The sequence below is a fragment of the Choloepus didactylus genome, chromosome 6 (assembly GCF_015220235.1).
Source record: "Choloepus didactylus isolate mChoDid1 chromosome 6, mChoDid1.pri, whole genome shotgun sequence".
Taxonomy (NCBI): Eukaryota; Metazoa; Chordata; class Mammalia; order Pilosa; family Megalonychidae; genus Choloepus; species Choloepus didactylus.
This window is the reverse complement of record NC_051312.1, coordinates 127622314-127650014: the sequence shown is the minus strand read 5'-3', so window position 1 is coordinate 127650014 and position 27701 is coordinate 127622314. Positions and strand designations below refer to the sequence as shown.

General features: G+C 37.6%; 1 protein-coding gene across 1 annotated transcript in view; it reads right to left on the bottom strand.

Moving 5' to 3' along the window:
- SIK2 (salt inducible kinase 2) overlaps window positions 1-18877 on the bottom strand; it is a 147323-nt gene extending 128446 nt beyond the window's left edge. The window contains exons 1-2 of the mRNA XM_037841392.1: window positions 18743-18877; window positions 46-162 (exon numbers count right to left, since the gene is read on the bottom strand). Of these exons, the coding sequence (XP_037697320.1) occupies window positions 46-162; window positions 18743-18877 (252 nt within the window). The remainder of the gene's footprint in view (window positions 1-45; window positions 163-18742) is intronic.
- Window positions 18878-27701: the final 8824 nt, after the last annotated feature.

Below are 27701 nucleotides of genomic sequence, written 5' to 3'. Positions count from 1 at the left end.
GAACCAAATGTAGAAAGCACAGAGAGTTGTAAGGTTACAACATACCTGATAAAGTTTGATTATATGAGGGTGGTCTAGCATTTTCATAATTTGTACTTCTCGGTAGATTTTCTCAAGGTTCACTGCATCCAGCTGAGATTTATCTATTATTTTTATTGCCACCTGCAACCAAGAACACAAATAAATACAATAGTATACAAGTTAATATTTCCAAATTAATCTTCTTGATAAATTAAATCTCAGGCTTCATCTGTTCTTATGACAATGATAATTTAAATTCAATGCACACACACTCATTGAGTCATTAAACAAATATTTTTTAAACAACTACTGTGTATGAGGTACGGTGGTAGATTTTGTTTGGAAGTATCTTTACTATGCTAAGAAGAATAACTGCTAAGTTACTTTAGTAAAACATTTCTTCAGTAAAACTGTAATGTCCTTTTATTCCACTTATAAACTGAAGACATAAAGTATCAGCAGTAGTTATCATCCCAATGCAAAGTAACTATAAAGAAATGCTCAGCCATGCAGAAGATAGTTAAAAAGTTTAAAAAACTTAAAACTTTTAAAGTTAAAAGTTTCTGTTGTTATATTTTACAACAGAAATGGCTGAAGTTGTGGAACTGTGACCCATGACATTCTTTGAGATTTGCTAACTACTTGTGAAATCGTTACTTCAAAAGTTATCGCTGTTGTATATATAAGTTCACAATAAAAAAAATTTCAAATGTCAAAATATTATAATTCCTCAATTTTATCTTGCGTCACAGACTATACTACATGGACCACAGACCTATATATTTATGTCTTTACATAGTTACTGCTTGTTTGAGGGCTGCTATATGAGGATTATGCTTCTCTGAAGAAGCAGTAGAGAATGTATTAGCATGATCCTTCTAATACTTAGGATTAGCCTCTAATAGTTAGGGGTAGTTTAACTGCTGGAACAAGTAGACCCCAAAATATACAATAATTCAAACACAATGGAAGTGTATTTCTTGTTCATGTAGAACTGGATGGGTGAAGACATTGAGCAGGTGGCCCTCCTCCATGCAGTAATATTAGGTTCAAAGAGGTTTTAACTTTCTGCATCATGTGGCTTCCAAGGTTACTTTGAAGGTTGTCTCCTTTCCAGCCAAATAGAAGGTAAAAAGAACTTGGAGGAAGAGCCCTCATGGGAAGTTTTCAACGGCAAGGCCTGGAAGTGGAGTACATCATTGCTACTCATTCCATTAATTAGAATTCAGTCACAAGACTTCTAAATTCAAGGGAAGCTGAGAAACAGTCCAGCTCTAGGTCCAGCAGGAAGAGGGAATGATGGATTTTGCTAACCTGCTAGCAGTCTCTGTCATACTCTTCCAGATAATTTCTTAACAATGAAGTACTTTTGTACCAAGTACTTCTGAGAAATAGAATGATGGTGACGATGATGACTTTCATAACTATGCAGCATTTTTAAATTTTAGAAGATACTTTAATATATTGTATATCATTTATTTCTGAACTCAGTGAAACAAATGGAACAAGCATTTGATAAAAATAAGGATCAAAGATATTACATAAGTCAAAAGGTCCTGCCGAGCTAGTGAATTAAGGGAAAAACACCCCAGGTCTTCTGACTCAAGTTCAATCTTTTCACTATTCTAATGAGTCAATTACTCGTAATTTACTGAATACCTATTGCACGCCAGATATTATGCCAGGGATACACAAATGAATGAGAGTTGATTCCTACCCTCTAAGAGGGTCGGTGAGAACAAAAGTAACACATACTAGAGAACAAATTTCAATGAAAAAATATATTTTAGGATTTCCCCAATGGTATACTGAAAGTTCTCAACTTACAAAAAGGTTGTGTTCTAATAGTTCATTTTTAAGATTTCTGGGAACTTACTCTCTGCATCCCTTCTCCTACTTAGTTCTAACATGGTACCAAGGCACAAAATCTGCATGGTCACAAGAAAGTCAAGTGAGACAAGAAAGTCAAGCGAGTCAAGAAAGCCAAGGAAGGGACCCTTTTTTTGGCTGTTGTTCATCTAATATATTAAACTCTCCAATTCTTAATTATGCATGCATTATCCTAAAAAAATAGACCAATGAATTTATGCTTGCAGGGCAAAAGGAAGGTTTTCTGTACAACTCTGGAGGACACACAGGATAACCTAAAATGATTAATATCAAACTAATTCTCATATAAAGTAACAACACTGAATATTAAATCTCAGAAAAATGTGAATTAAAAACAATTAAAAAACCATTTTCATTTATAAAATTGAGAAAGATTAAAAAATAAATATCCCTGGAAACTAAGGCTCAAGGAAGATGGCCACAATGCTGGTGAAAATATAAAATAGGTTATAATCTTTCTCGAATGCAATTTGACAATCGTTATCAAGAACCTTAAATATCACCCACCCCATTTAGTGTAAGGATTCCACTTCTCAGAAATTATTTGAAGGAATTAATCTGAAATGATGACAAAGATTTATGCATAGTCAATAGTTATTTATAATATAAAAAGTAGAAGAATTGGGAATGATTATATCACTTGCATTACATTATGAATATTATACAGCTATTAAAATGGTTCCTTTTAATAATATAAAGAAATTTAAACTTAAATATTAAACTAAAAGTCAGGATATCAGTAAGTCTCAACATAAGATATGCATAGAAAAAAAGACTAGAAAAACTACATGCAAAGGTGACAAAATTTCATCAGTGGGTGAAAAGGTTATGGATCATTTCTTTTCCTGCTTTACACTTCTCTGTGCAATTTTTCTTCAGTGAGAATGAATTACTTTTCTAATCAGAAAAAACAGAAAAACGGAGTTATTAAATTTGACTTATATGCTAATTTCTCCATCTGTGAAATATTACAAAAATTGTTTCCATTTCTTCTGTTTTCTAAACTCTTTACAAAGTTGTTATATTATTTTATAGGATTCAAATATTAATTAAAAAATAAAAAAATAAAAAAATATTAAGAGGTCTATATACAGATAAAATGTTTCCAACAAGATTACGTTAAAAAAAAAAAAAAGAATACATATATAAGTAACAACTATGTAAAATACATATTTGCAAGGACAAGGAATTACGTTTAAGACCAGAAAAGAAAATAGCGTTAAGCTGACAGATAAAAGGAATTTTTTCATTTTTCAAAATGTAATTTTTGAAATGTTATCCTGTCTTTTCGATAATTTAGGAAAAAATTATTCCACCTTTATAAAAGAAATATTAATTCCATGAATGTAAAGAAACCACACATCCGAAGATGGCAGACTGGTGAGCTGTATGTTTTAGTTACTCCTCCAGGAAAGTAGGTAAAAAGCCAGGAACTGCGTGGACTGGACACCACAGAGCAATCTGTCTTTGGGCATACTTCATACAACACTCATGAAAATGTGGAACTGCTGAGATCAGCGAAATCTGTAAGTTTTTGCGGCCAGGGGACCCGCGCCCCTCCCTGCCAGGCTCAGTCCCGGGGGAGGAGGGGCTGTCAGCTCCAGGAAGGAGAAGGGAGAATTGCAGTGGCTGCTCTTATCGGAAACTCATTCTACTGATTCAAACTCCAACCATAGATAGACTGAGGCCAGACACCAGAGACTCTGAGAGCAGCCAGCCCAGCAGAGAGGAGACAGGCATAGAAAAAAAACAACACGAAAAACTCCAAAATAAAAGCAGAGGATTTTTGGAGTTCTGGTGAACACAGAAAGGGGAAGGGCGGAGATCAGGCCTTGAGGCGCATATGCAAATTCCGAAGCAAGGCTGATCTCTCTGCCCTGTGCACCTTTCCTTAATGGCCCTGGTTGCTTTGTCTATTAGCATTTCAATAACCCATTAGATCTCTGAGGAGGTCCGTTTTTTTTTGTTTTTTTTTTTTTTAAATCCTTTTTGCTTTTTCTAAAACAATTACTCTAAGAAGCTCAATACAGAAAGCTTCAAAGAATTGAAATTTGGGCACGTCAAGTCAAGAGCAGAACTAAGAGAGCTCTGAGACAAAAGGCAATAATCCAGTGGCTGAGAAAATTCACTAAACAACACAACTTCCCAAGAAAAGGGGGGTGTCCGCTCACAGCCACCATCCTGGTGGACAGGAAACACTCCTGCCCATCGCCAGCCCCATAGCCCAGAGCTGCCCCAGACAACCCAGTGTGACGGAAGTGCTTCAAATAACATGCACACACCACAAAACTGGGCGTGGACATTAGCCTTCCCTGCAACCTCAGCTGAATGTCCCAGAGCTGGGAAGGGGGAGCAGTGTGAATTAACAGAGCCCCATTCAGCCATCATTTGAGCAGACTGGGAGCCTCCCAACACAGCCCAGCAGCCCAGAACTGCCCTGGGGGGACGGCACTCACCTGTGACATAGCACAGTCATCCCTCAACAGAGGACCCGGGGTGCACAGCCTGGAAGAGGGGCCCACTTGCAAGTCTCAGGAGCCATACGCCAATACCAAAGACTTGTGGGTCAGTGGCAGAGACAAACTGTGGCAGGACTGAACTGAAGGATTAGACTATTGCAGTAGCTTTAAAACTCTAGGATCATCAGGGAGATTTGATTGTTAGGGCCACCCCCCCTCCCCGACGGCCCAGAAACACGCCCCACATACACGGCAGGCAACACCAACTACACACGCAAGCTTGGTACACCAATTGGGCCCCACAAGACTCACTCCCCCACTCACCAAAAAGGCTAAGCAGGGGAGATCTGGCTTGTGGAGAACAGGTGGCTCGTGGACGCCACCTGCTGGTTAGTTAGAGAAAGTGTACTCCACAAAGCTGTAGATCTGATAAATTAGAGATAAGGACTTCAACTGGTCTACAAACCCTAAAAGAACCCTATCAAGTTCAGCAAATGCCACGAGGCCAAAAACAACAGAAAATTATAAAGCATATGAAAAAACCAGACGATATGGATAACCCAAGCCCAAGCACCCAAATCAAAAGACCAGAAGAGACACACCTAGAGCAGCTACTCAAAGAACTAAAGATGAACAATGAGACCATAGTACGGGATATAAAGGAAATCAAGAAGACCCTAGAAGAGCATAAAGAAGACATTGCAAGACTAAATAAAAAAATGGATGATCTTATGGAAATTAAAGAAACTGTTGACCAAATTAAAAATATTCTGGACACTCATAGTACAAGACTAGAGGAAGTTGAACAACGAATCAGTGACCTGGAAGATGACAGAATGGAAAATGAAAGCATAAAAGAAAGAATGGGGAAAAAAATTGAAAAACTCGAAATGGACCTCAGGGATATGATAGATAATATGAAACGTCCGAATATAAGACTCATTGGTGTCCCAGAAGGGGAAGAAAAGGGTAAAGGTCTAGGAAGAGTATTCAAAGAAATTGTTGGGGAAAACTTCCCAAATCTTCTAAACAACATAAATACACAAATCATAAATGCTCAGCGAACTCCAAATAGAATAAATCCAGAAAAACCCACTCCGAGACATATACTGATCACACTGTCAAACATAGAAGAGAAGGAGCAACTTCTGAAAGCAGCAAGAGAAAAGCAATTCACCACATACAAAGGAAACAGCATAAGACTAAGTAGTGACTACTCAGCAGCCACCATGGAGGCGAGAAGGCAGTGGCACAATATATTTAAAATTCTGAGTGAGAGGAATTTCCAGCCAAGAATACTTTATCCAGCAAAGCTCTCCTTCAAATTTGAGGGAGAGCTTAAATTTTTCACAGACAAAGAAATGCTGAGAGAATTTGCTAACAAGAGACCTGCCCTACTGGAGATACTAAAGGGAGCCCTACAGACAGAGAAACAAAGACAGGACAGAGAGAATTGGAGAAAGGTTCAGTACTAAAGAGATTCGGTATGGGTACAATAAAGGATATTAATAGAGAGAGGGAAAAATATGGCAAACATAATCCAAAGGATAAGATGGCCGATTCAAGAAATGCCTTCACGGTTTTAACGTTGAATGTAAATGGATTAAACTCCCCAATTAAAAGATATAGATTCGCAGAATGGATCAAAAAAAATGAACCATCAATATGTTGCATACAAGAGACTCATCTTAGACACAGGGACACAAAGAAACTGAAAGTGAAAGGATGGAAAAAAATATTTCATGCAAGCTACAGCCAAAAGAAAGCAGGTGTAGCAATATTAATCTCAGATAAAATAGACTTCAAATGCAGGGATGTTTTGAGAGACAAAGAAGGCCACTACATACTAATAAAAGGGGCAATTCAGCAAGAAGAAATAACAATCGTAAATGTCTATGCACCCAATCAAGGTGCCACAAAATACATGAGAGAAACATTGGCAAAACTAAAGGAAGCAATTGATGTTTCCACAATAATTGTGGGAGACTTCAACACATCACTCTCTCCTATAGATAGATCAACCAGACAGAAGACCAATAAGGAAATTGAAAACCTAAACAATCTGATAAATGAATTAGATTTAACAGACATCTACAGGACATTACATCCCAAATCACCAGGATACACATACTTTTCTAGTGCTCACGGAACTTTCTCCAGAATAGATCATATGCTGGGACATAAAACAAGCCTCAATAAATTTAAAAAGATTGAAATTATTCAAAGCACATTCTCTGACCACAATGGAATACAATTAGAAGTCAATAACCATCAGAGACTTAGAAAATTCACAAATACCTGGAGGTTAAACAACACACTCCTAAACAATCAGTGGGTTAAAGAAGAAATAGCAAGAGAAATTGCTAAATATATAGAGACGAATGAAAATGAGAACACAACATACCAAAACCTATGGGATGCAGCAAAAGCAGTGCTGAGGGGGAAATTTATAGCACTAAACGCATATATTAAAAAGGAAGAAAGAGCCAAAATCAAAGAACTAATGGATCAACTGAAGAAGCTAGAAAATGAACAGCAAACCAATCCTAAACCAAGTACAAGAAAAGAAATAACAAGGATTAAAGCAGAAATAAATGACCTGGAGAACAAAAAAACAATAGAAAGGATAAATATCACCAAAAGTTGGTTCTTTGAGAAGATCAACAAGATTGACAAGCCCCTAGCTAGACTGACAAAATCAAAAAGAGAGAAGACCCATATAAACAAAATAATGAATGAAAAAGGTGACATAACTGCAGATCCTGAAGAAATTAAAAAAATTATAAGAGGATATTATGAACAACTGTATGGCAACAAACTGGATAATGTAGAAGAAATGGACAATTTCCTGGAAACATATGAACAACCTAGACTGACCAGAGAAGAAATAGAAGACCTCAACCAACCCATCACAAGCAAAGAGATCCAATCAGTCATCAAAAATCTTCCCACAAATAAATGCCCAGGGCCAGATGGCTTCACAGGGGAATTCTACCAAACTTTCCAGAAAGAACTGACACCAATCTTACTCAAACTCTTTCAAAACATTGAAAAAAATGGAACACTACCTAACTCATTTTATGAAGCTAACATCAATCTAATACCAAAACCAGGCAAAGATGCTACAAAAAAGGAAAACTACCGGCCAATCTCCCTAATGAATATAGATGCAAAAATCCTCAACAAAATACTTGCAAATCGAATCTAAAGACACATTAAAAAAATCATACACCATGACCAAGTGGGGTTCATTCCAGGCATGCAAGGATGGTTCAACATAAGAAAAACAATCAATGTATTACAACACATTAAAAACTCGAAAGGGAAAAATCAATTGATCATCTCAATAGATGCTGAAAAAGCATTTGACAAAATCCAACATCCCTTTTTGATAAAAACACTTCAAAAGGTAGGAATTGAAGGAAACTTCCTCAACATGATAAAGAGCATATATGAAAAACCCACAGCCAGCATAGTACTCAATGGTGAGAGACTGAAAGCCTTCCCTCTAAGATCAGGAACAAGACAAGGATGCCCACTGTCACCACTGTTATTCAACATTGTGCTGGAAGTGCTAGCCAGGGCAATCCGGCAAGACAAAGAAATAAAAGGCATCCAAATTGGAAAAGAAGAAGTAAAACTGTCATTGTTTGCAGATGATATGATCTTATATCTAGAAAACCCTGAGAAATCAACGATACACCTACTAGAGCTAATAAACAAATTTAGCAAAGTAGCGGGATACAAGATTAATGCACATAAGTCAGTAATGTTTCTATATGCTAGAAATGAACAAACTGAAGAGACACTCAAGAAAAAGATACCATTTTCAATAGCAACTAAAAAAATCAAGTACCTAGGAATAAACTTAACCAAAGATGTAAAAGACCTATACAAAGAAAACTACATAACTCTACTAAAAGAAATAGAAGGGGACCTTAAAAGATGGAAAAATATTCCATGTTCTTGGATAGGAAGGCTAAATGTCATTAAGTGTCAATTCTACCCAAACTCATCTACAGATTCAATGCAATCCCAATCAAAATTCCAACAACCTACTTTGCAGACTTGGAAAAGCTCGTTATCAAATTTATTTGGAAAGGGAAGATGCCTCGAATTGCTAAAGACACTCTAAAAAAGAAAAACGAAGTGGGAGGACTTACACTCCCTGACTTTGAAGCTTATTAGAAAGCCACAGTTGCCAAAACAGCATGGTACTGGCACAAAGATAGACATATAGATCAATGGAATCGAATTGAGAATTCAGAGATAGACCCTCAGATCTATGGCCGACTGATCTTTGATAAGGCCCCCAAAGTCACCGAACTGAGCCATAATGGTCTTTTCAACAAATGGGGCTGGGAGAGTTGGATATCCATATCCAAAAGAATGAAAGAGGACCCCTACCTCACCCCCTACACAAAAATTAACTCAAAATGGACCAAAGATCTCAATATAAAAGAAAGTACCATAAAACTCCTAGAAGATAATGTAGGAAAACATCTTCAAGACCTTGTATTAGGAGGCCACTTCCTAGACTTTATACCCAAAGCACAAGCAACAAAAGAGAAAATAGATAAATGGGAACTCCTCAAGCTTAGAAGTTTCTGCACCTCAAAGGAATTTCTCAAAAAGGTAAAGAGGCAGCCAACTCAATGGGAAAAAATTTTTGGAAACCATGTATCTGACAAAAGACTGATATCTTGCATATACAAAGAAATCCTACAACTCAATGACAATAGTACAGACAGCCCAATTATAAAATGGGCAAAAGATATGAAGAGACAGTTCTCTGAAGAGGAAATACAAATGGCCAAGAAACACATGAAAAAATGTTCAGCTTCACTAGCTATTAGAGAGATGCAAATTAAGACCACAATGAGATACCATCTAACACCGGTTAGAATGGCTGCCATTAAACAAACAGGAAACTACAAATGCTGGAGGGGATGTGGAGAAATTGGAACTCTTATTCATTGTTGGTGGGACTGTATAATGGTTCAGCCACTCTGGAAGTCAGTCTGGCAGTTCCTTAGAAAACTAGATATAGAGCTACCATTTGATCCAGCGATTGCACTTCTCGGTATATACCCGGAAGATCGGAAAGCAGTGACACGAACAGATATCTGCACGCCAATGTTCATAGCAGCATTATTCACAATTGCCAAGAGATGGAAACAACCCAAATGTCCTTCAACAGATGAGTGGATAAATAAAATGTGGTATATACACACGATGGAATACTACGCGGCAGTAAGAAGGAACGATCTGGTGAAACATATGACAACATGGATGAACCTTGAAGACATAATGCTGAGCGAAATAAGCCAGGCACAAAAAGAGAAATATTATATGCTACCACTAATGTGAACTTTGAAAAATGTAAAACAAATGGTTTATAATGTAGAATGTAGGGGAACTAGCAGTAGAGAGCAATTAAGGAAGGGGGAACAATAATCCAAGAAGAACAGATAAGCTATTTAACGTTCTGGGGATGCCCAGAAATGACTATGGTCTGTTAATTTCTGATGGATGTAGTAGGAACAAGTTCACTGAAATGTTGCTATATTATGTAACTTTCTTGGGGTAAAGTAGGAACATGTTGGAAGTTAAGCAGTTATCTTAGGTTAGTTGTCTTTTTCTTACTCCCTTGCTATGGTCTCTTTGAAATGTTCTTTTATTGTATGTTTGTTTTCTTTTTAACTTTTTTTTTCATACAGTTGATTTGAAAAAAGAAGGGAAAGTTAAAAAAAAGAAAAAAGACAAACAAGGGAAAAAAAAAAAAAGATGTAGTGCCCCCTTGAGGAGCCTGTGGAGAATGCAGGGGTATTCGCCTACCCCACCTCCATGGTTGCTAACATGACCACAGACATAGGGGACTGGTGGTTTGATGGGTTGAGCCCTCTACCATAAGTTTTACCCTTGGGAAGACGGTTGCTGCAAAGGAGAGGCTAGGCCTCCCTGTATTCGTGCCTAAGAGTCTCCTCCTGAATGCCTCTTTGTTGCTCAGATGTGGCCCTCTCTCTCTGGCTAAGCCAACTTGAAAGGTGAAATCACTGCCCTGCCCCCTACGTGGGATCAGACACCCAGGGAAGTGAATCTCCCTGGCAACGTGGAATATGACTCCCGGGGAGGAATGTAGACCCGGCATCGTGGGATGGAGAACATCTTCTTGACCAAAAGGGGGATGTGAAAGGAAATGAAATAAGCTTCAGTGGCAGAGAGATTCCAAAAGGAGCCGAGAGATCACTCTGGTGGGCACTCTTACGCACACTTTAGACAACCTTTTTTAGGTTCTAAAGAATTGGGGTAGCTGGTGGTGGATACCTGAAACTATTAAACTACAACCCAGAACCCATGAATCTCGAAGACAGTTGTATAAAAATGTAGCTTATGAGGGGTGACAGTGGGATTGGGAATGCCATAAGGACCAAACTCCACTTTGTCTAGTTTATGGATGGATGTGTAGAAAAGTAGGGGAAGCAAACAAACAGACAAAGGTACCTAGTGTTCTTTTTTACTTCAATTGCTCTTTTTCACTCTAATTATTATTCTTGTTATTTTTGTGTGTGTGCTAATGAAGGTGTCAGGGATTGATTTAGGTGATGAATGTACAACTATGTAATGGTACTGTAAACAATCGAAAGTACAATTTGTTTTGTATGACTGCGTGGTATGTGAATATATCTCAATAAAATGATGATTTAAAAAAAAAAAAAAAAAGAAACCACACATCCAAAAGTGGATTTGGGGACTTCATAAGGAAATCACACAACAAGAGCCATTCTATTAACAAATCAGAAGAGATTAACATAAACTTGCTGTCTCAGGTAACATTTGCTTCAGTGCTATTTACAAGTAACACTATCTACACACTGTCCTTCTGGGGAGCACCATTCTTACCATACAATTAGATCTTTGAAATTAAAAAATAAATACACTTTTCAAGCTGATACATCAAATCACCAGCAGAATTAGAACATACCATTCTATCATTTTATTGAAAAATGAGTGTGATTGGTCTACAATGAAAGGATTTCTGAAAGCAGTAAGTCAGGGATAAAACAGACATGTAGTTCTCTATCTTCTCAGGAAAAATAAAGTTAACCGTCTTTTCAATTTAAAATTTGAATTTTAAAATAGAAGCATTTAAATAATAAAATAAATCCTCGCTAAGATTTAACTTTTACAATGGTGAGTAGAACAGATTACTAAACTAGAATGGAGGAAAGGTAAAAATCACTATGCTTTTATAAAAATGTGTTCATAGAAATTGAACACATTGAGAATTTTCAAAACTATAAAAGAAGTGATTAAAAATAATTTTCTATCTTAAAAGTAGCCAAATCAATAAAAAAAGACTACCCAATTTAAAAATGGGCCAAAAGACCAGGAAGTCACAAAAGAAATCAGATGACCATCATGTAAAATTGTGTAATCAAAGCAATCAAAGAAATTCCAATTAAAATAATAAAATTATTCTTTTCCCCTATCAAACTGGCAAAGATTTTTAAAAATAATATTCTTGGGAAATGTGCCTTCTTCCTCGTGAAAATCAAAGGATATTTCTTTTCTGGAAGGTAATTTGGCATCTCATGTCAAAACACTTAATAATGTACACACTCCTTAACCAAGAATTCCATCTCTAAGGAATTACCCTGAGGAAATAACTGGATACGTCACAAAGATATATGAATAGAAATACCCTCTGGAGCATTATATTAGGAAGAGAAACAGCAAAAGAAAGAAATAACCTAAATATTCAATAACAGGGAACTGATTAAATAGAGTATGGACAGTCATATGCACGAATACTATTTAACCACACTTTAAACAGTTTTTAGAAAACACGGGGAAATGTTAGTAACATATTCAGTAAAAAACACAAATTATACAACACTATGTAGAAATGACAAGAATTTATTTCATACACACAAAAATAAGTGAATACCTAGAAGGATATGAACCAAAATATTAACAACACTTTAAACAGTTTTTAGAAAACGCCGGGAAATGTTAGTAACATAGTCAGTAAAAAACACAAATTATAAAACACTATGTAGAAATGACAACAATTTATTTCGTACACACAAAAATAAGTGAATACCTAGAAGGATATGAACCAAAATACTAACAATGGCTATCTCTGGGTCTGGATAGTGGGATTAAGGATGTTTATTTCTCCTTGGCGTTTTCAAAAATGTCTACCATTTTTGTAATTAGGGGAAACACCACATAAATACTATGTTTATTCTAAACAAGAACTTAAATTTTAGTGTTTTTTTTTTTTTTCAGTTTAATTCATTCAAGATTCCTCTCAATCTGCCCATAGTATTTTTAAAAGAATTTTTAAAGGAAGAATTTCTGATTAAATTTCTAATTAATTGTATTTCATTTTTCAAATATTTCTCAAACTGGATATATGAGCTGTTCCTCTTTGAAGAATGGAAATGCATTCTCCACAAGTGTTCTACATAAAGGAACTTTCACATTAAAAATTTTTATGTCAAAAAGGTAGAGATGGAAAGTAGGACAGGTACTAGGTACACTAAAGAGGAAAGAAACATATCTTAATGAATTTCTGGAATCCATTTGGCTCCAAGGAAAAGAATCTGCAATTAGCAGTGGGCCACAAATCAGATGTCATCATGTGAATCCAAGAAGATACGCCAGTTTCAGTTATTTCCAAATAAATGTTTTCTTAATTGCCTGATGCCAAGTTAGAATTTCCCAGTGGATTTTAATATCACAACATATTAAACTCTGTTAAAGTTAAAAATTTCTACAAAATATCAAAATTTTCACAACTCGTATTTTGCATTTTAGTTCTCTCTCCCCACCGCAGTCCCTATACTTCCCCAGCCAAAAAAAAAGAAAGAAAGAAAAGAAAAATGGAACAGATCATTTTGAATAGTTAGCAGAATAATTTGCCAAATATTGTTTTCTGGGGTGTCAAGAGACTTGACAACAATTTCCAACAAAGCATATAAATTCCAACAAGTATAATATTTCTACACACAATTAAAAATCATACATAGGTCTAGGTATAAGTACTAGTGATGAAGTTATTAGGTAAAAAGTCAAGTTCTTCTGTTTGCAGATGGCAGTTTCTTCTTAAAAGCTGGAATATTTCACAGCACAAGATTAATACTGAGACTACGAAGAGGAGTCTTAAAATTTTAAAGCAAAATATAAAATTTAAACAAATATAAGAAATATATGTAAAGTTCTCTCCTTCAAGAAACATCATAATCAGGATGTAATAAGCCCTTCTCTTGGTTCTACCCTTGCTAGAAAAATTCAATTTTGATACTTTAATTATTTTGGAAAGCTTTAAAGTTTCTTACATTTAATTTTAGAATTATGCCTAACTACAAAAACCCCAAAGGGCACAAAGAAAGCTTTTCAGTGAACAAACGCAGTTTTTAGAATATCTTTGTTCTCAGTTTTGCATTCTAGGTGTTCTTCAGAATAAGTAAATAGCTCAACACCTACATACCACTTTAATAAGGTAATTTTTCAGAACCTCTGTGAAACAGCTTTAAGATTCTATGAACCACACATTTTCATGGTTGTTAGCTAAACAGTGTAAGAGGTATGGGGTTGAGGAAAACCCACTAATACGTCATTTCTAGAAAAGGTCTGAAAATAATTACTAATGGTTATTCTCTGGGTGGTGACATTAGGGTGTCTTCATTTACTTATTCTTTTTAATTTTTTTAGATTTGGTAATAAAAATACATTACCCTTTGACTTGTCCTTAAGAAGCCTGTTACTGCAAAGGAGAGGCTAGGCCTGCTTATAATTGTGCCTAAGAGTCTCCCCCTGAATCCTTCTTTGTTGCACATATGTGACCCTCTCTCTCTAGCTAAGCCAGTTTGGCAGGTGAAATCACTGCCCTCCCCTCTACGTGGGATCTGACACCCAGGAGTGTAAATCTCCCTGGCAACGTGGAATAGGACTTCCAGAGAGGAATCTGGACCCGGTATCGTGGGATGGAGAACATATTCTTGACCGAAAGAGGGATGTGAAATGAAATGAAATAAAGTTTTAGTGGCTGAGAGATTCCAAATGGAGTCAAGAGGTTACGTGGTGGGCACTCTTACACACTATATAGATGATTCTTTTTAGGTTTTAGTGAATAGGACTAGCTAGCAGTAAATACCTGAAACTATCAAACTAGAACCCAGCAGCCTTGAATCTTGAAGATGATTATATAACAACGTATCTTACAAGGGGTGACAATGTGATTGTGAAAACCTTGTGGATCACGCTCCCCTTTATCCAGTGTATGGACAGATGAGTAGAAAAATGGGGGCAAAAAAACTAAAGGAAAAATAGGGCGGGAGGAGGGGCATGATTTGGGTGTTGTTTTTTTGTTCTTTTTTTTTATTCTTATTTTCACTTTTTCTGGTACAAGGAAAATGTTCAAAAAATAGATCGGGGTGATGAATGAACAACTATATGATGGTAATATGATCAATTGATTGTATACTTTGGACAAATGTATGGTGTGTGAATAAATCTTAATAAAAAAATAAAGAAGAAAATAAATTTAAAAAAAATACATAACCCTTTAATGTAAAAACAATACCTTCTAACCTCACTCAGTAATTTCCCTTCTAGGAATTTACCACCAACCCTTCCTCCCTAAGAAATTTCAAAATGCAGTTTATACACAAAAATGTTCAATGCAACATTATTTACTTTATGTGAAAATTGGAAACTATTTAATGTTCAATAATATTAGAATCACTAAGTAAAATAGGATCAATCCACAAAGAAAACACTATGAAGCTATTAAAAATATTTTATAAAGTTATATATAACAAGCAAAATAGTTGGGCTATAATGGTAAGTGGGAAAAAGGCATATAGGTGATCTCATCTACAGAAAAAAATGTTTTTTTTAAAAAGACAAGAGGGAAATACGCCATACTGTTCAGAATGGTTTGGTTTATTTCCATTGATGGAAGGATTATGGTTGAAATTTTTTGTGTACTTTACTTTTCCTTCTAAGAAATTTTCTACAATAAGACTACATTTCTTTAATAATCAGAAAACAAAATAAAAAATTAAGAGTACAAGAGGCTTTTCTGGAATTCTACTTCAGAGACCAAAAACAAAAAATGAAATGAACAACTCCTCCCCCAGAGTAGCAATACAGCTAGAAGGAAAAAGTTCTTCCCTAGTATAGTGTTAATAAAATAAAACACTACTCAAGGACACTCATAGAATAGCAAACTAGCAACACTACTGCCCAAAATAACTTAACAGCTTAAAGCTATTATTCTTTTCCCATTATGCTAATTTTATAAAATCAGTTTCTCTAATTCATAAACCACAAACCAATACTACAAAGCTTTTATGAAGTATTATTATTAGGAAGCTGGATTCTGCCACCACCTGCCTTTCCTTTTGTGTGCAAAATTTACATAGAGTTCTGACATAAAAATACCACTTCAGATGAGTAAGTATATTTCTTAGACATTGTTAAACTGTTTGATAGATTAGACCAAAAATAAAGCTTTCTTATGCCTACTAATTTTTTTTTTCCTAAAAGGCACAAAGTCTTAGATCTCCCAAGGTCTGCAGAAAATGCATCATTTTGTGGGGAAGAGGGAAGAGGTATAAAGAACAGGAGACAAAGAAGAGCCAATTAAGAACAAAATGGTCCAATTGTTCATCACATGGACGTTTAAACTAAGCCTTAAAATTTGTCCTAGTTTCAAACTTGGGAAGAAAGGCCTCTGAGTTTTAAAACATAAAAACCTATCAATGTTAAAACATACCACATTAAAACTTTTATAAACAACAAATATAATTATGGTATTTTGCTAATACATACAATATTAACTGCTCTCACTATACTTACTATCATATGTTCAGCAATGAGAACCTAAAATAAATTTAAAATAAAACTTTAAAGTTTCCACTCCCATCTTATTTATGGCATTTGAGGTAGTTGCTGTATTCATCAAAGGCATACAACTATTTGTCCAGTGAATGAAGACAGTAAATACAGCTTTAAAAAACTCATTAACAACAAATGGCATAGATTAAGAAACGAATATATCTGACGTTGCTAACAATTCTTAATGCAAATTACCTATAAAAGTTCACAGAGCAACTTTTATAAAACGTGTGATCTACAGGAAAGTTTCTGATCAGTCATTACCTTGCCATTTCCCTCAGTCCTCTCAAACTTAAGTCTCCAATCACACTAAATTACCACGAACACACTCATTCAACTTAAATTCACAGCATTTTTTTAAACATATTATGGCAGCTTTTTCAGAAAAGCACAAGAGAGATGGGCTCTTTTTACTAGAAATTTAGCTTTTAAATCACTTTATCACTAAATCTCTTTAAGATCTGAGTGCTCTTTCATGAACTGTGCCTTGAATTACAAATGCATTAATCTCACTATATCGGATAGCCAAGATGCTACTCTACAGTGCCCCCTAGCTCTATAATAAGATATGTCAGTTTAAAATGGACACCTTTTGTATTGCCAACCTCCAGTGTCAGTCACTATCAGCTCCACTCAAATAGTTCCTGTATTGGTATTACCTAAATTTGACCTGATCAACAACAAGTGAGCTAATTAAATCTTGTTACTAATACTGATAGGAGCTGATGAGAAAAAAAATACTATGAAGGGATGGGCTTAGAATTCAACCATTTACTACAGTTGAGAAGTTCTATAGAACCTAATGCAATTTGTGTGATTTTTTGATATTCATAAAGCAAGGACTCATATAAAAATACACATTTCAATACCTTCTTTTATATAATTTAAGGGGAAATAGCAAGGAATTAGGCCATGGTTCTTTGGACGAATAGAACAATTTTTTTTTTTTCATTTTAAAGCATGCTGACATCAGATTGAACTACGCAGATGTAGTAATCAATATAGTGAATTATAGTTATTACAAAGCTAATCTAGATTGCTAACACCGATAAATTTACTGCGAGGAAAATTTGTGACTTTGGTCCCAATGCTAAAAAATAAGTCCGATTTGGGATGCTTCAGGATCAGTAAAGGAGGACAAAAAATGAAGTTGATAATACATCCCCCTTTTTTTTGGAAATAAACTCCTTCACACTAGCAAAACTTCTAAGAACAATCGCTCCAAAAATTACTTGTTTTCAAACACCCTTTGCCCTACATAAAGCATTCTGGAAAAAAAAAAGTCTTCTGGACAACGAACATGTATTAACTTTATTCCACATTCAAACTCTAGCGCCTTTGTACTAATAAGGTAAAACCGAACAGGGAAAAGGATGAAACTCCAGTAGCGACTACAATAAAGCACAGTAGACTAGTCAAAACAAGATTTTATTCCAAAGAACGCCTTTGTTTCTACCGTTTTTTCTGAGGTATTTAATTTGCACGTCTTAAAATAGAGACCCTGAAGAGAGCAGCTTGAGGCAGTGGAAGGAAGGGGGGCGGTTTAGGTAAGAACAGAGACTGGTGAGAAAATATGTGCGGTGGATCAGAATGTGCAGTGGGTGTGTGTGTATGTGTGTGCATGTGTGTGCATGCGCGCGTGTGCGCTGGATTCACCCTCAGGAAGCAGCTGGGGGGTGGGGTTAAGAGTAAAAAGCAGCTCTGATGTGGCTTAAGGAATGTGTTTTCATGGCCATTAGCACACCTGGTAAAGGACAGGCTTAGATAAGAAAGACCAACCCACCAACTGTGCAAAGCTCGAGATGACCATTTCAACCAGTTCTATTGTCTGGAGCATTAGACGGAAATGCCTCAGGCACGAGATCAAGCTAGCCCCCCACATCAAATCAGAGTCGGGCAAAAGGAGAGAGAGAAGATGGGTAGTGGCCATCGGGCATTCCCGACCAGGGGCCCCCTTCCTCGCTGGGCAGGGGAGAGATGCCGGGAGCGCGGAACCGAAGCGCAAACGGTCCCCTCCTCGGGGCTGGCGACGTCTCTCACCGCGCAGCCCACGAGCACCGAGACTTCCCCTCCCACTCCACCCCTAGCCGAAAGCAGGGAAGACGCGGAACTTGGGCTCCGGAGCAGAGGCCACAGACCAGGTCACCGCCCGGCTGGAGAGGTATGGGCGAAATTTCGTGTGGCCACCAGGGGTGGCGTGGGGGAAAGCAAAGCCTCGGGTGGTCGGGCTTCCAGTTGGACGACGCTCGGCTCAGGGTGACCGGGCCCCGAACATTTCAGTGCTCACCGACCCCTTGCACCTCCCGGGTCCTCCTAGTTCCAGGCCCGCTCGCTTCAGCTAGTGCCCCAAGCTCTCGAGGAGTCTCTCCCCAGTTCTCACCACTGCAGCCGCCCCTTTCAGTAAACAGCTCTTCTCCCAAACCCGCGCCTCGGAACCCCCGCAGCCCCCCGGGCCGCACCTCCGTCTTGGTGATCCGGTGCCGCCCCAGCTTCACCACGGCGAAGTTGCCCTTGCCCAGCGTGCCCTCGATGTCGTAGAACCCCACCCGGACCGGCCCGCGCTGCAAGTGCCTCGGGCCATCCGCCATGACCATGCTGGGCCTCGCTGCTAGACTCAGCGGACTGGAGCGCGGACGGGCAGGCGGGAAGACCGGCGGGCGGCGGGGCTCGGCTGGGCGACAGCCGCTCAGCTCGCTCCTTAGCTCCTTCCCTCCCGCTCCGCAGAGCCCAGCCAGGCGCGCGCCGCCGCTGACGTGCACCGACGTCAGGGGGCCGGGGCAGGGGGGCGGGGGCGGGACCGGGCCTCGATTGGTCACCATGGCGACCGGAGCACCGCCGACGTCGGCGGCGGGAGGGGAAGGAGGAGGGCTGGTGAAGGGGCGCCGGGCTTGCCCGGCACGTCCCTTCCGGGCTCGGGCTCTCTCCCCTCTCCCCGCCGCCTTGACTGCTGCCAGGGGCGGGGTCGCCGCCCGGCCCGCCCCATTCCTCGGCCTCTCAGCCGAAGGGCAAGAGCGAGCCCTGGCGGGCAGTGCCGAGGGGTGCAGCGATGTGGTTCGGGCCTGCGGTCTCCTCACCGCCCGCTACCACCAACCCCCGACATTCTCCGCCTACCCGAGGACCTTCCCGCCAAAACCTCTCACCTATGAGTACAGTGCGCCCTAATTTTAGCACGGGCAAAGAACTGTGCCTGAGCAATGCATTGCTCATAGTCCTCTTTCTTTGTATCCTTTTCTCATCTTGTTTCTATATAAATCTCTCCACATTTTGATGTCTCAGAGGAATCATTCTGACAGTACGGTGGATCAGAATGTCAGAGCTGAAAAGACCTTAGAGATCGTTTATTCCAGTGGGTTGGGACCTAAATGGGCTTTGGGACTTGAGTTCCCTGAGAAATATGCGGTCTTGCTTATTTGAGCATGTTTCTGGGAAGAAGGGACCGTAGCTTTCATAAGATTCCCAAATATGTAAGTGACCCGGGAAAGGGTCAGAAATATCTATCCAATTTCTTTTCAGATGAGGAAACAGGCCCAAAGAAATGAAGATAGTTGTCAAGGTCATGCAGGTAATGATAGAGTTAGAATTACAAATCGCCACACCAGTCTTTCACATGGTGCCCCTAGATAACAGGAACAGCAGTATTTGAATAATTTGAAATATTAAGTACCTCCAGATCTTTGTTTCTATAGACTGTTGTCCGCTAAAAGGAATCAGACTCCTTGGAGAAATGGCTGATTCCAGGGCAGAGATAGGGAAAGTATAAAAGGCCTTTGAAAGATTTTCTGCTGGAAGGCAAAGAGATTTTCAAAGAATGATGAGGACATGTCAAAAGGAAACAGGAGCAAACTTGAAGTTACCCCCAGTCGCCAAATCTGGGACAATTTGTGATTGAATAATGATAGGAATGGATTATAACACATTGAATTTTAAAATAATCTTCAGTTCATAGTTGTTCTTGAAAATTTAAATAAGTAAATGGTAGAAAAGCAAAAGCTCTTTACAGTGGAATGCCAACTGATACATGTAGAAGGAATGATGAAATAGAAATTCACTATTTTGCAACCATTATAGTAATGATAATTTAAACAAGAATTATCAATAGATACTAAAACCATTGGGTGAGAGTTTGCTGGAGAACAGAATTTTTACCCATCTCAAAGTATCTTTGGATTTCCCTTTCACTACAAAGGGGTAAAATGGTAGCTTTACAGTGGAAAAATCTGACAGACACCAGCCAAATCAAATGATCAAAGCTAGGGTCACCAATTATGGGATAAAATGACATGATGTGCCTCTTGTATGAAGATCCAATATCTCTTTTGAAATATCCCTGCTCAAAATGCATAATCTGAATCTAAACACAAATAATCAGAAAAATGTAAATTGAGAAATATTCTACCAAACAAGTGGTCTGAACTCTAAAAATGTGTCGTGAAAGACAAAGGCTGAAGAACTGCTCTAGGTTTACGGGATTAAAGAGACATGCCATTAAAGACGTGCTTCTGGTTTGGGAAAAAAATTCTATAAAGTATTATTTTCAGGGCAATCGCTGAAATTTGAACATGGATTGTATATTGGATAATAGTATTTTTTCAGTGTTAAACTTACTGAATTTTATAATTGTACTATGGTTATGAAAGAGTATCCATATTAACAGATATACACTGAAGTATTTAGGGGTAAAAAGTTTTGATGTATGCAATTTACTCTCAAATAATTTAGCAAAGATAGATACACAGGCAAAGGGAATGTGGCAAAATGTTAAACTGATAAATCTAGGTAAAGAGTATCATTGCATTGTTCTTGTATGTTTTCTGTAATGTTTATTTTTAAATGAAAATTAATATGTTTGTATATGTATACATATTATTTTACTTTTTCTTTTTTTTTAGTGCAAGATCTATCTGTTAGGTTCTCCACCTGCTTTCTGTGCTTCTGCCACTCACTTTCCCCAAGAAATGCCTTATTAAACTGTGAGTTATGTTGTTTGCAAAATGAAGGAGGGAAGTGGCGGGTGGTTGTGAGACTGGTGAGATTTCTGTATGTTTCCTCTAACTAGACCGAGAGCCCACATGTGTACCCCAGTTCACGAAAATTTCCCACATACATTTTGCCAATTAGAGTAATGTTTCTTAATTGGTCTGGGGGTGGGTTCCTTTGGAAATCTGATGAAAAGGTGCTTACCAGAAAATGCGCATGGAGACCCACTAGGGCTAACAACTCCCTCTTTTAAAGTACATCATTTAAGCAAGAATTGAGACTCATTTCTATCTGATAACTTTAATCAGATAGCCAGGCCAGCTCCCTACTTGCACAATCTAGGAAAAAGACTTGATTGTGGGCCTGGAAGAAGGAAAGAGATAGCAGAGAGGACCAAAAGGGTTTCAGAAAACCAGAGTTCAGTATGAAGGTGCTGAATGTCTAGAGGTCGGAGATAGAAGAGAGTTAGGAGGGGCTGTGTCAAAAATAAACCTTGCTCACTTGGGAATGCAGCGGGTATGCCTCTGAAAATTACTGGTAGGCTGTAAATGTAACCCTGAAGAAATGTATGTAGACTAATTTAGAATATTGTAACCTTAGCTTCTGCAATCCAAAAGATCTACTTATCCCTCTATTTTTAACCCTATATGGTCTCTTAAGTGTTTTTTTAATACCATAAACTTTTTATTTTGAAATAATTTCAATCTTACAGGACAGTTGCAAAAATAATACAAAATCCATACATAGAACTCCAACATACCCCTCATCCAGATATCCAGATCCACCAGTTTTTCACCTTTTGCCATATTTGCTGTATCATTCTTTCTATTTCTGTCTATCCATCTATCCATCCATTCCATTATCTATCATCCATCCATCTATCTATCTATCTACTATTCATCTTCTGTCTATTTTCTAAATGTTTGAGAGTGGGTTGTATACATAATGCTCCTTGGACATTTAATGTTTCCATGTACTTTTCCTAAGAACAAGGATATTCGCTTGTGTAACCACATCAAGTAAAGTTATCAAGCTCAAATATTTAATATTGATATATGAAGTTTACAGCCTATATTCCATTTTGATTGGGAATACACTGAATCTATAAATTGCTTTGGGTAGGATTGACATCTTAACAATATTTAGTCTTCTAATTTATAAACATGGAATGTCCTTCCATTTATTTAAGTCTTCTTTGATTTCCTTTAGCAATGTGTTGTAGTTTTCTGTGTATAAGTCCTTTACATCCTTGGTTAGATTTATTCCTAGATATTTGATTCTTTTAGTTGCTGTTGTGAATGGAATTTTTTTATTTCTTCTTCTGATTGTTTATTGCTTGTGTATAGAAACACTGATTTGGGGGTGTTGATCTTGTACCTTGCCTCTTTGCTTAGAGCCATTTATTAGCTCTAGGAGATTTGTTGTGCATTTTTTCAGGATTTTCTATCTATGGAATAATATCATCTGCAAATAGGGAAAGTTTCACTTCTGCCTTTCCAATTTTGATACATTATATTTCTTTATCCTGACTACTTGCTCTAGCTCTAGAACTTCCAGTACAATGTTGAATAACAGTGGTGATTCAGTGGCATTCTTGTCTTGTTTCTGATCTTAGAGGGAAAGCTTTCAGTCTTTCCCCATTAAGTAGGATGTTAGCTGTGGGCTTTTCATATATGCCCTTTATCATGTTGAGGAAGTTTCCTTCTATTCCTAGTGTTCTCAAAACTAGGTGTTTTATCAAAAGGAGTACTGGATTTTGTCAGATGCCTTTTCTGCATCAATTGAGATGATCATGTGATTTTTTCCCTTCATTCTGTTATTGTGGTATATTACATTCATTGATTTTCTTATTTTGAACTACCATGCTTGCCTCCCAGGGATAAATCCCACTGATCATGGTGTATAATTCTTTTAATGTGCTGTTGTTATATGGTTTGCTAGTAGTTTGTTGAGGAATTTTGTGTCTATATTCATAAGAGATATGCATCTGTAATTTTATTTTCTTGTGATATCTTTATCTGGCTTTGGGATGAGAGTGATGTTGGGCTCATAGAATGAATTAGAGTGTTCCTCCTCTTCAAGTTTTTGGAAGAGTGTGAGCAGAATTAGAGTAAGTCTTCTTGGAATGTTTGGTACAATTCTTCTGTGTAACTATCTGATCCTGGGCTTTTCTTTGTTGGGAGGTTTTTTTTGTTTTGTTTTTTGTTTGTTGTTTGTTTGTTTATTTTTCCAATTCAGTTTTATTGAGATATATTCACATACCCTATAATCATCCACAGTGTACAATCAGTTGTTCATAGCACCATCATATATTTGTGCATTCATCACCAAAATCAATTTTTGAACATTTTCATTACTCCAAAAAAAAAAAAAGAATAAATATACAAGTAAAGAACTCCCAAAACATCCCATCTCCCTGATCCCCCCTATTACTCATTTAATTTTTGCTCCCATTTTTCTACTCATCTGTCCATATACTAGATAAAGGGAAAATGAGCCACAAGGTTTTTACGATCACACAGTCACATTGTATAAACTATATTGTTATACATTCATCTTCAAGAATTAAGGCTACTGCGTTGCAGTTCAACAGTTTCAGCTGTTTCCTTCTAACTAATCCAGTGCACTAAAAACCACAAAGGGATATCTATATAGTGCGTAAGAATAACCTCCAAAATGACCTCTCAACCCCATTTCAAATCTCTCAGCCACTGAAACTTTGTTTTGTTTCATTTCTCTTCCCCCTTTTGGTCAAGAAGACTTTCTCAGTCCCTTGATGCTGGGTCCAGGCTCATCCCTGGGAGTCATGTCTCATGTTGCCAGGAAGATTTACACCCCTGGGAGTCACATTCCACGCAGAGGGGAGGGCAGTGAGTTTACCTTCCAAGTGGGCTTAGAGAGAGAGAGATGTCACATCTGAGCAACAAAAGAGGTTCTCTGGGGGAGACTCTTAGGCACAATTATAAGTAGGCTTAGCCTCTCCTGTGCAGTAACAAGCTTCATAAGGGCAAGCCCCAAGTTCGAGGGCTCGGCCTTCTAAATAGGTTGTCCCCAGTGCGTGTGAAATATCAGTAATTCCCCAGGTGGGGAAAATTTAATATTTCCACATTTTCCCCCAGTCCCTCAGGGGGGCTTTGCAAACACATTTTTATTCTCTGCCCAAATTACTTTGGGATGTATCGGGGTTTCACACTAACCTGTACAAACCAATCAGATCTCACTCCCTGTTCAAAGTTCCATGTAATTATGGTGTTTGAATAAACAGACTGTACAAGTTAAATTATTCAGTGTGCTACAGAAAATTAAGATTTTGCACCAAATAAACATCTCTTCCTTTGATATCACACAGAAGTTGAAGTTTTAAAGCACAGTCAATATCATCCTTACCCTTTAGTCTGATTTGCCTTAGTCCTAACCAGATCCACTTCATTCATATCTCTAATTGAAGTCTGAACTCTTTTTCAGCTTTTTTAACAGTTTGCTGTATGAAATACTGACATTCGTAGCTGCCGAACTCTAGCTCAGTCTCAGGTGTCACACAGATACTCAAAGTTCTAGGGACTGACCAGGTTATACACAAAGAGCTCAGCATATCAGAGTTTAGAGATAACCATTGCTGTAAGAGCTTACAATACAGGAACCTTTACTGTTAGGAGGCTTTTGATTACTGTTTCAGTCTCTTTAGTAGTTATTGGTTGGTTGAGATCTTCTATTTCTTCTTGAGTCAGTGTTTGTGTGTTTCTGGTAATTGTCTATTTTATCTAGGTTATCTAATTTAGTGGTGTACAGTTGTTCATAGTATCTTCTGATAGTCCATTATATTTCACTGAGATCATTGGTAATATCTCCCTCTTAATTTCTGATTTTAGTTATTTGTATCCTCTTTGCTTTTTCTCTTTGTCAGTCTAGCTAATGGTTTGTCAATGTTATTGATCCTTTCAAAGAACTAACTTTTGGTTTTCTTGATTCTATTTTTTTTTCTATTTCATTTATCTTTGTTCTAATCTTTGTTATTTCCTTCCTTCTATTCACACGGGTTTAGTTTACTCTTCTCTTTCTAGTTCTTCCAGTTTTGAGGTTAGCTCTTTGATTTGAAGTCCTTCTTTAATGTTAGCATTTAGAGCTATAAATTTCCCTGTTAGCACTTCCATCACTATACCCCATAAGTTTTGGTATGTTGTATTTTCATTTTCATTTTCCTCAAGATATTTACTGATTTTGCTTTTGATTTCCTTTTTAACCCATTGCTTGTTTAAGAGTATGTTGTTTAATTTCCACATGTTTGTGAATTTTCCATTTTTCCCTCTGTTATTGATTTCTAGCTTCATTCCATTGTGGTAGGATAGTATACATTGTATGATTTCAATATTCTTGAATTTATTGAAAGGTTTTGTGACCCAATTATAAGCTATCCTCAAAAATAATCCATGTTTATTTGAGAAGAATGTGTATTGTTTTTGTTGGGTGAAGTGTTCTATATATGTCTGTTAGGTCTATTTGGTTTATAGTATCATTCAAGTCTTGTACTTCCTTATTGATCTTCTGACTAGACATTCTATCCATTGTTTAGAATGGTGTATTAAATTCTCCTACTATTAATAAAGAACCATCAATTTCTTCCTTCAAATCTGTCAGTATTTGCTTCATATATTTTGGAGCATATAATATAAACAGCATATAAATATATGTGCTGTTAGGTGCATATATATTTATAATTGTTACATCTTCCTGTTGAATTGTCCCCTCTTTCAGTATATAATAATCATCTTTGCCCCTTGTGACTGTTTTTGACTTAAAATCTATTTTACCTCATATTAGCTATACTAATATCAGGTAAAATATAGCTACCCCAGCTCTCTTTTGGTTACTGCTTTTATGGTGTGATGGTTAGGTTCATGTGTTAACTTGGCAAGGTGATCATGTCCAGTGTCTGGTCAAGCAAGCACTGGCCTAAATTTTACTGCAAGGACATTTGTGGCTGGTTAATAATCAGCACCATCAGTCAGTTGACTGCACCTGTGACTGATTACATCAACAAAGGGCGTGTCTTCTGCAATTAGAGAATTCAATCACCTAGATTTAATCCAATCAGTTTAAGACTTCTAAGGGAGAGAGAGGACCTTCACTTCTTCTTCTGCTAGCCAGCAAAGCATTTCCTGAGGAGTTCATTGAACACCTACATCAGAGTTGCCAGTTTGCTGCCTGCCGTATGGAATTTGGACTCGTGCATCCTGTCCTATGGAATTTGGACTTATGCATCTCCACAGATGTGTGATATGCTTTTAGAAAATCTTATATTTACAGATATCTCTTGTTGGTTCTTTTTCCCTAGAGAACCCTAATACAGCCTGGTACCAGGAGTGGTTCTTGAGAAACAGAATCTTAAAATAGGCCTTAACAATTGGGTTTCTACTTTGATTAGATTTAAAGGCACTAGTGACTCCATTTTCAATAATCAAGATGGTACTGACAGTCCATGGCATGAGTTGGCAATAGAGATACACAAAATATCACCATTTGATTCTCCTAATCATACTCTTATACAAAGCAAGGTTCTGGGTGACAGTGTTTTTGACACTTTCACAGAGTTTTGTGGAGTTAAGAGGTATAATGATGTTAGCTAGTTGCTCTTAGATAGGTTGGATAAAGTTATAAGAGAAAGGGACAAGCTAAAGCCTTCAAATTTGAAACTTAAGTGCCGTATGACAAATGTAAATGTTTCTATGTGTGCCCTGAAAGAAAATCTTATTTCCTGTGGCCGCAGATTTGAGATTTCTGAAAACAAGTCTCATTGTGCGAGTAGTAGATTTACAACGTAAACTAAAATCTCAACCTCTTAGGGTATCTGATTTTAAAGTAAAGGCATTGATTGGAAAAGAATGGGATCCTGAAACTTGGGATGGGGACATATCGATTGATAATAATGGCAGTGGGGACATTGGAACCCTGGATTCTGCTGAGTCTCTGCTAGATATACCTGTAATATTCTGCCCTGAGGAAACAGCCCCTCCCCATCTCCAGTCTGCCCTGGGGAGCCTGCCATCTAACCTCCACCTAAAGAGATTAACCCTTCAGTGTCTGCTAAACTTATAATCACCTCCCCTGAGGAAGCAGCCTTCACTTCGCTGTCTGGAGAGATTAATCCTGTTTCACGAGATGAAACTACAACAGAATGTCCTGAGGTAAATGGCTTGAGGGTTACTTCTAATTCTTTTCATGACCCACCCCCACCACCAGTCTTTGCTTCAAGACCTATGACTAGACTAAAGTCCCAACAGGCCCCAAAGGGTGAGGTATGAAGTGTGACCCATGAGGAATTATACTATACTTCAAAAGAACTGCATGAGTTTTCTAATTTATAGAGACAGAAATCAGAGGAATATGTGTGGGAATGGATATTAAGGGTGTGGGATAATGGTGGAAGGACTATAAAGTTGGATC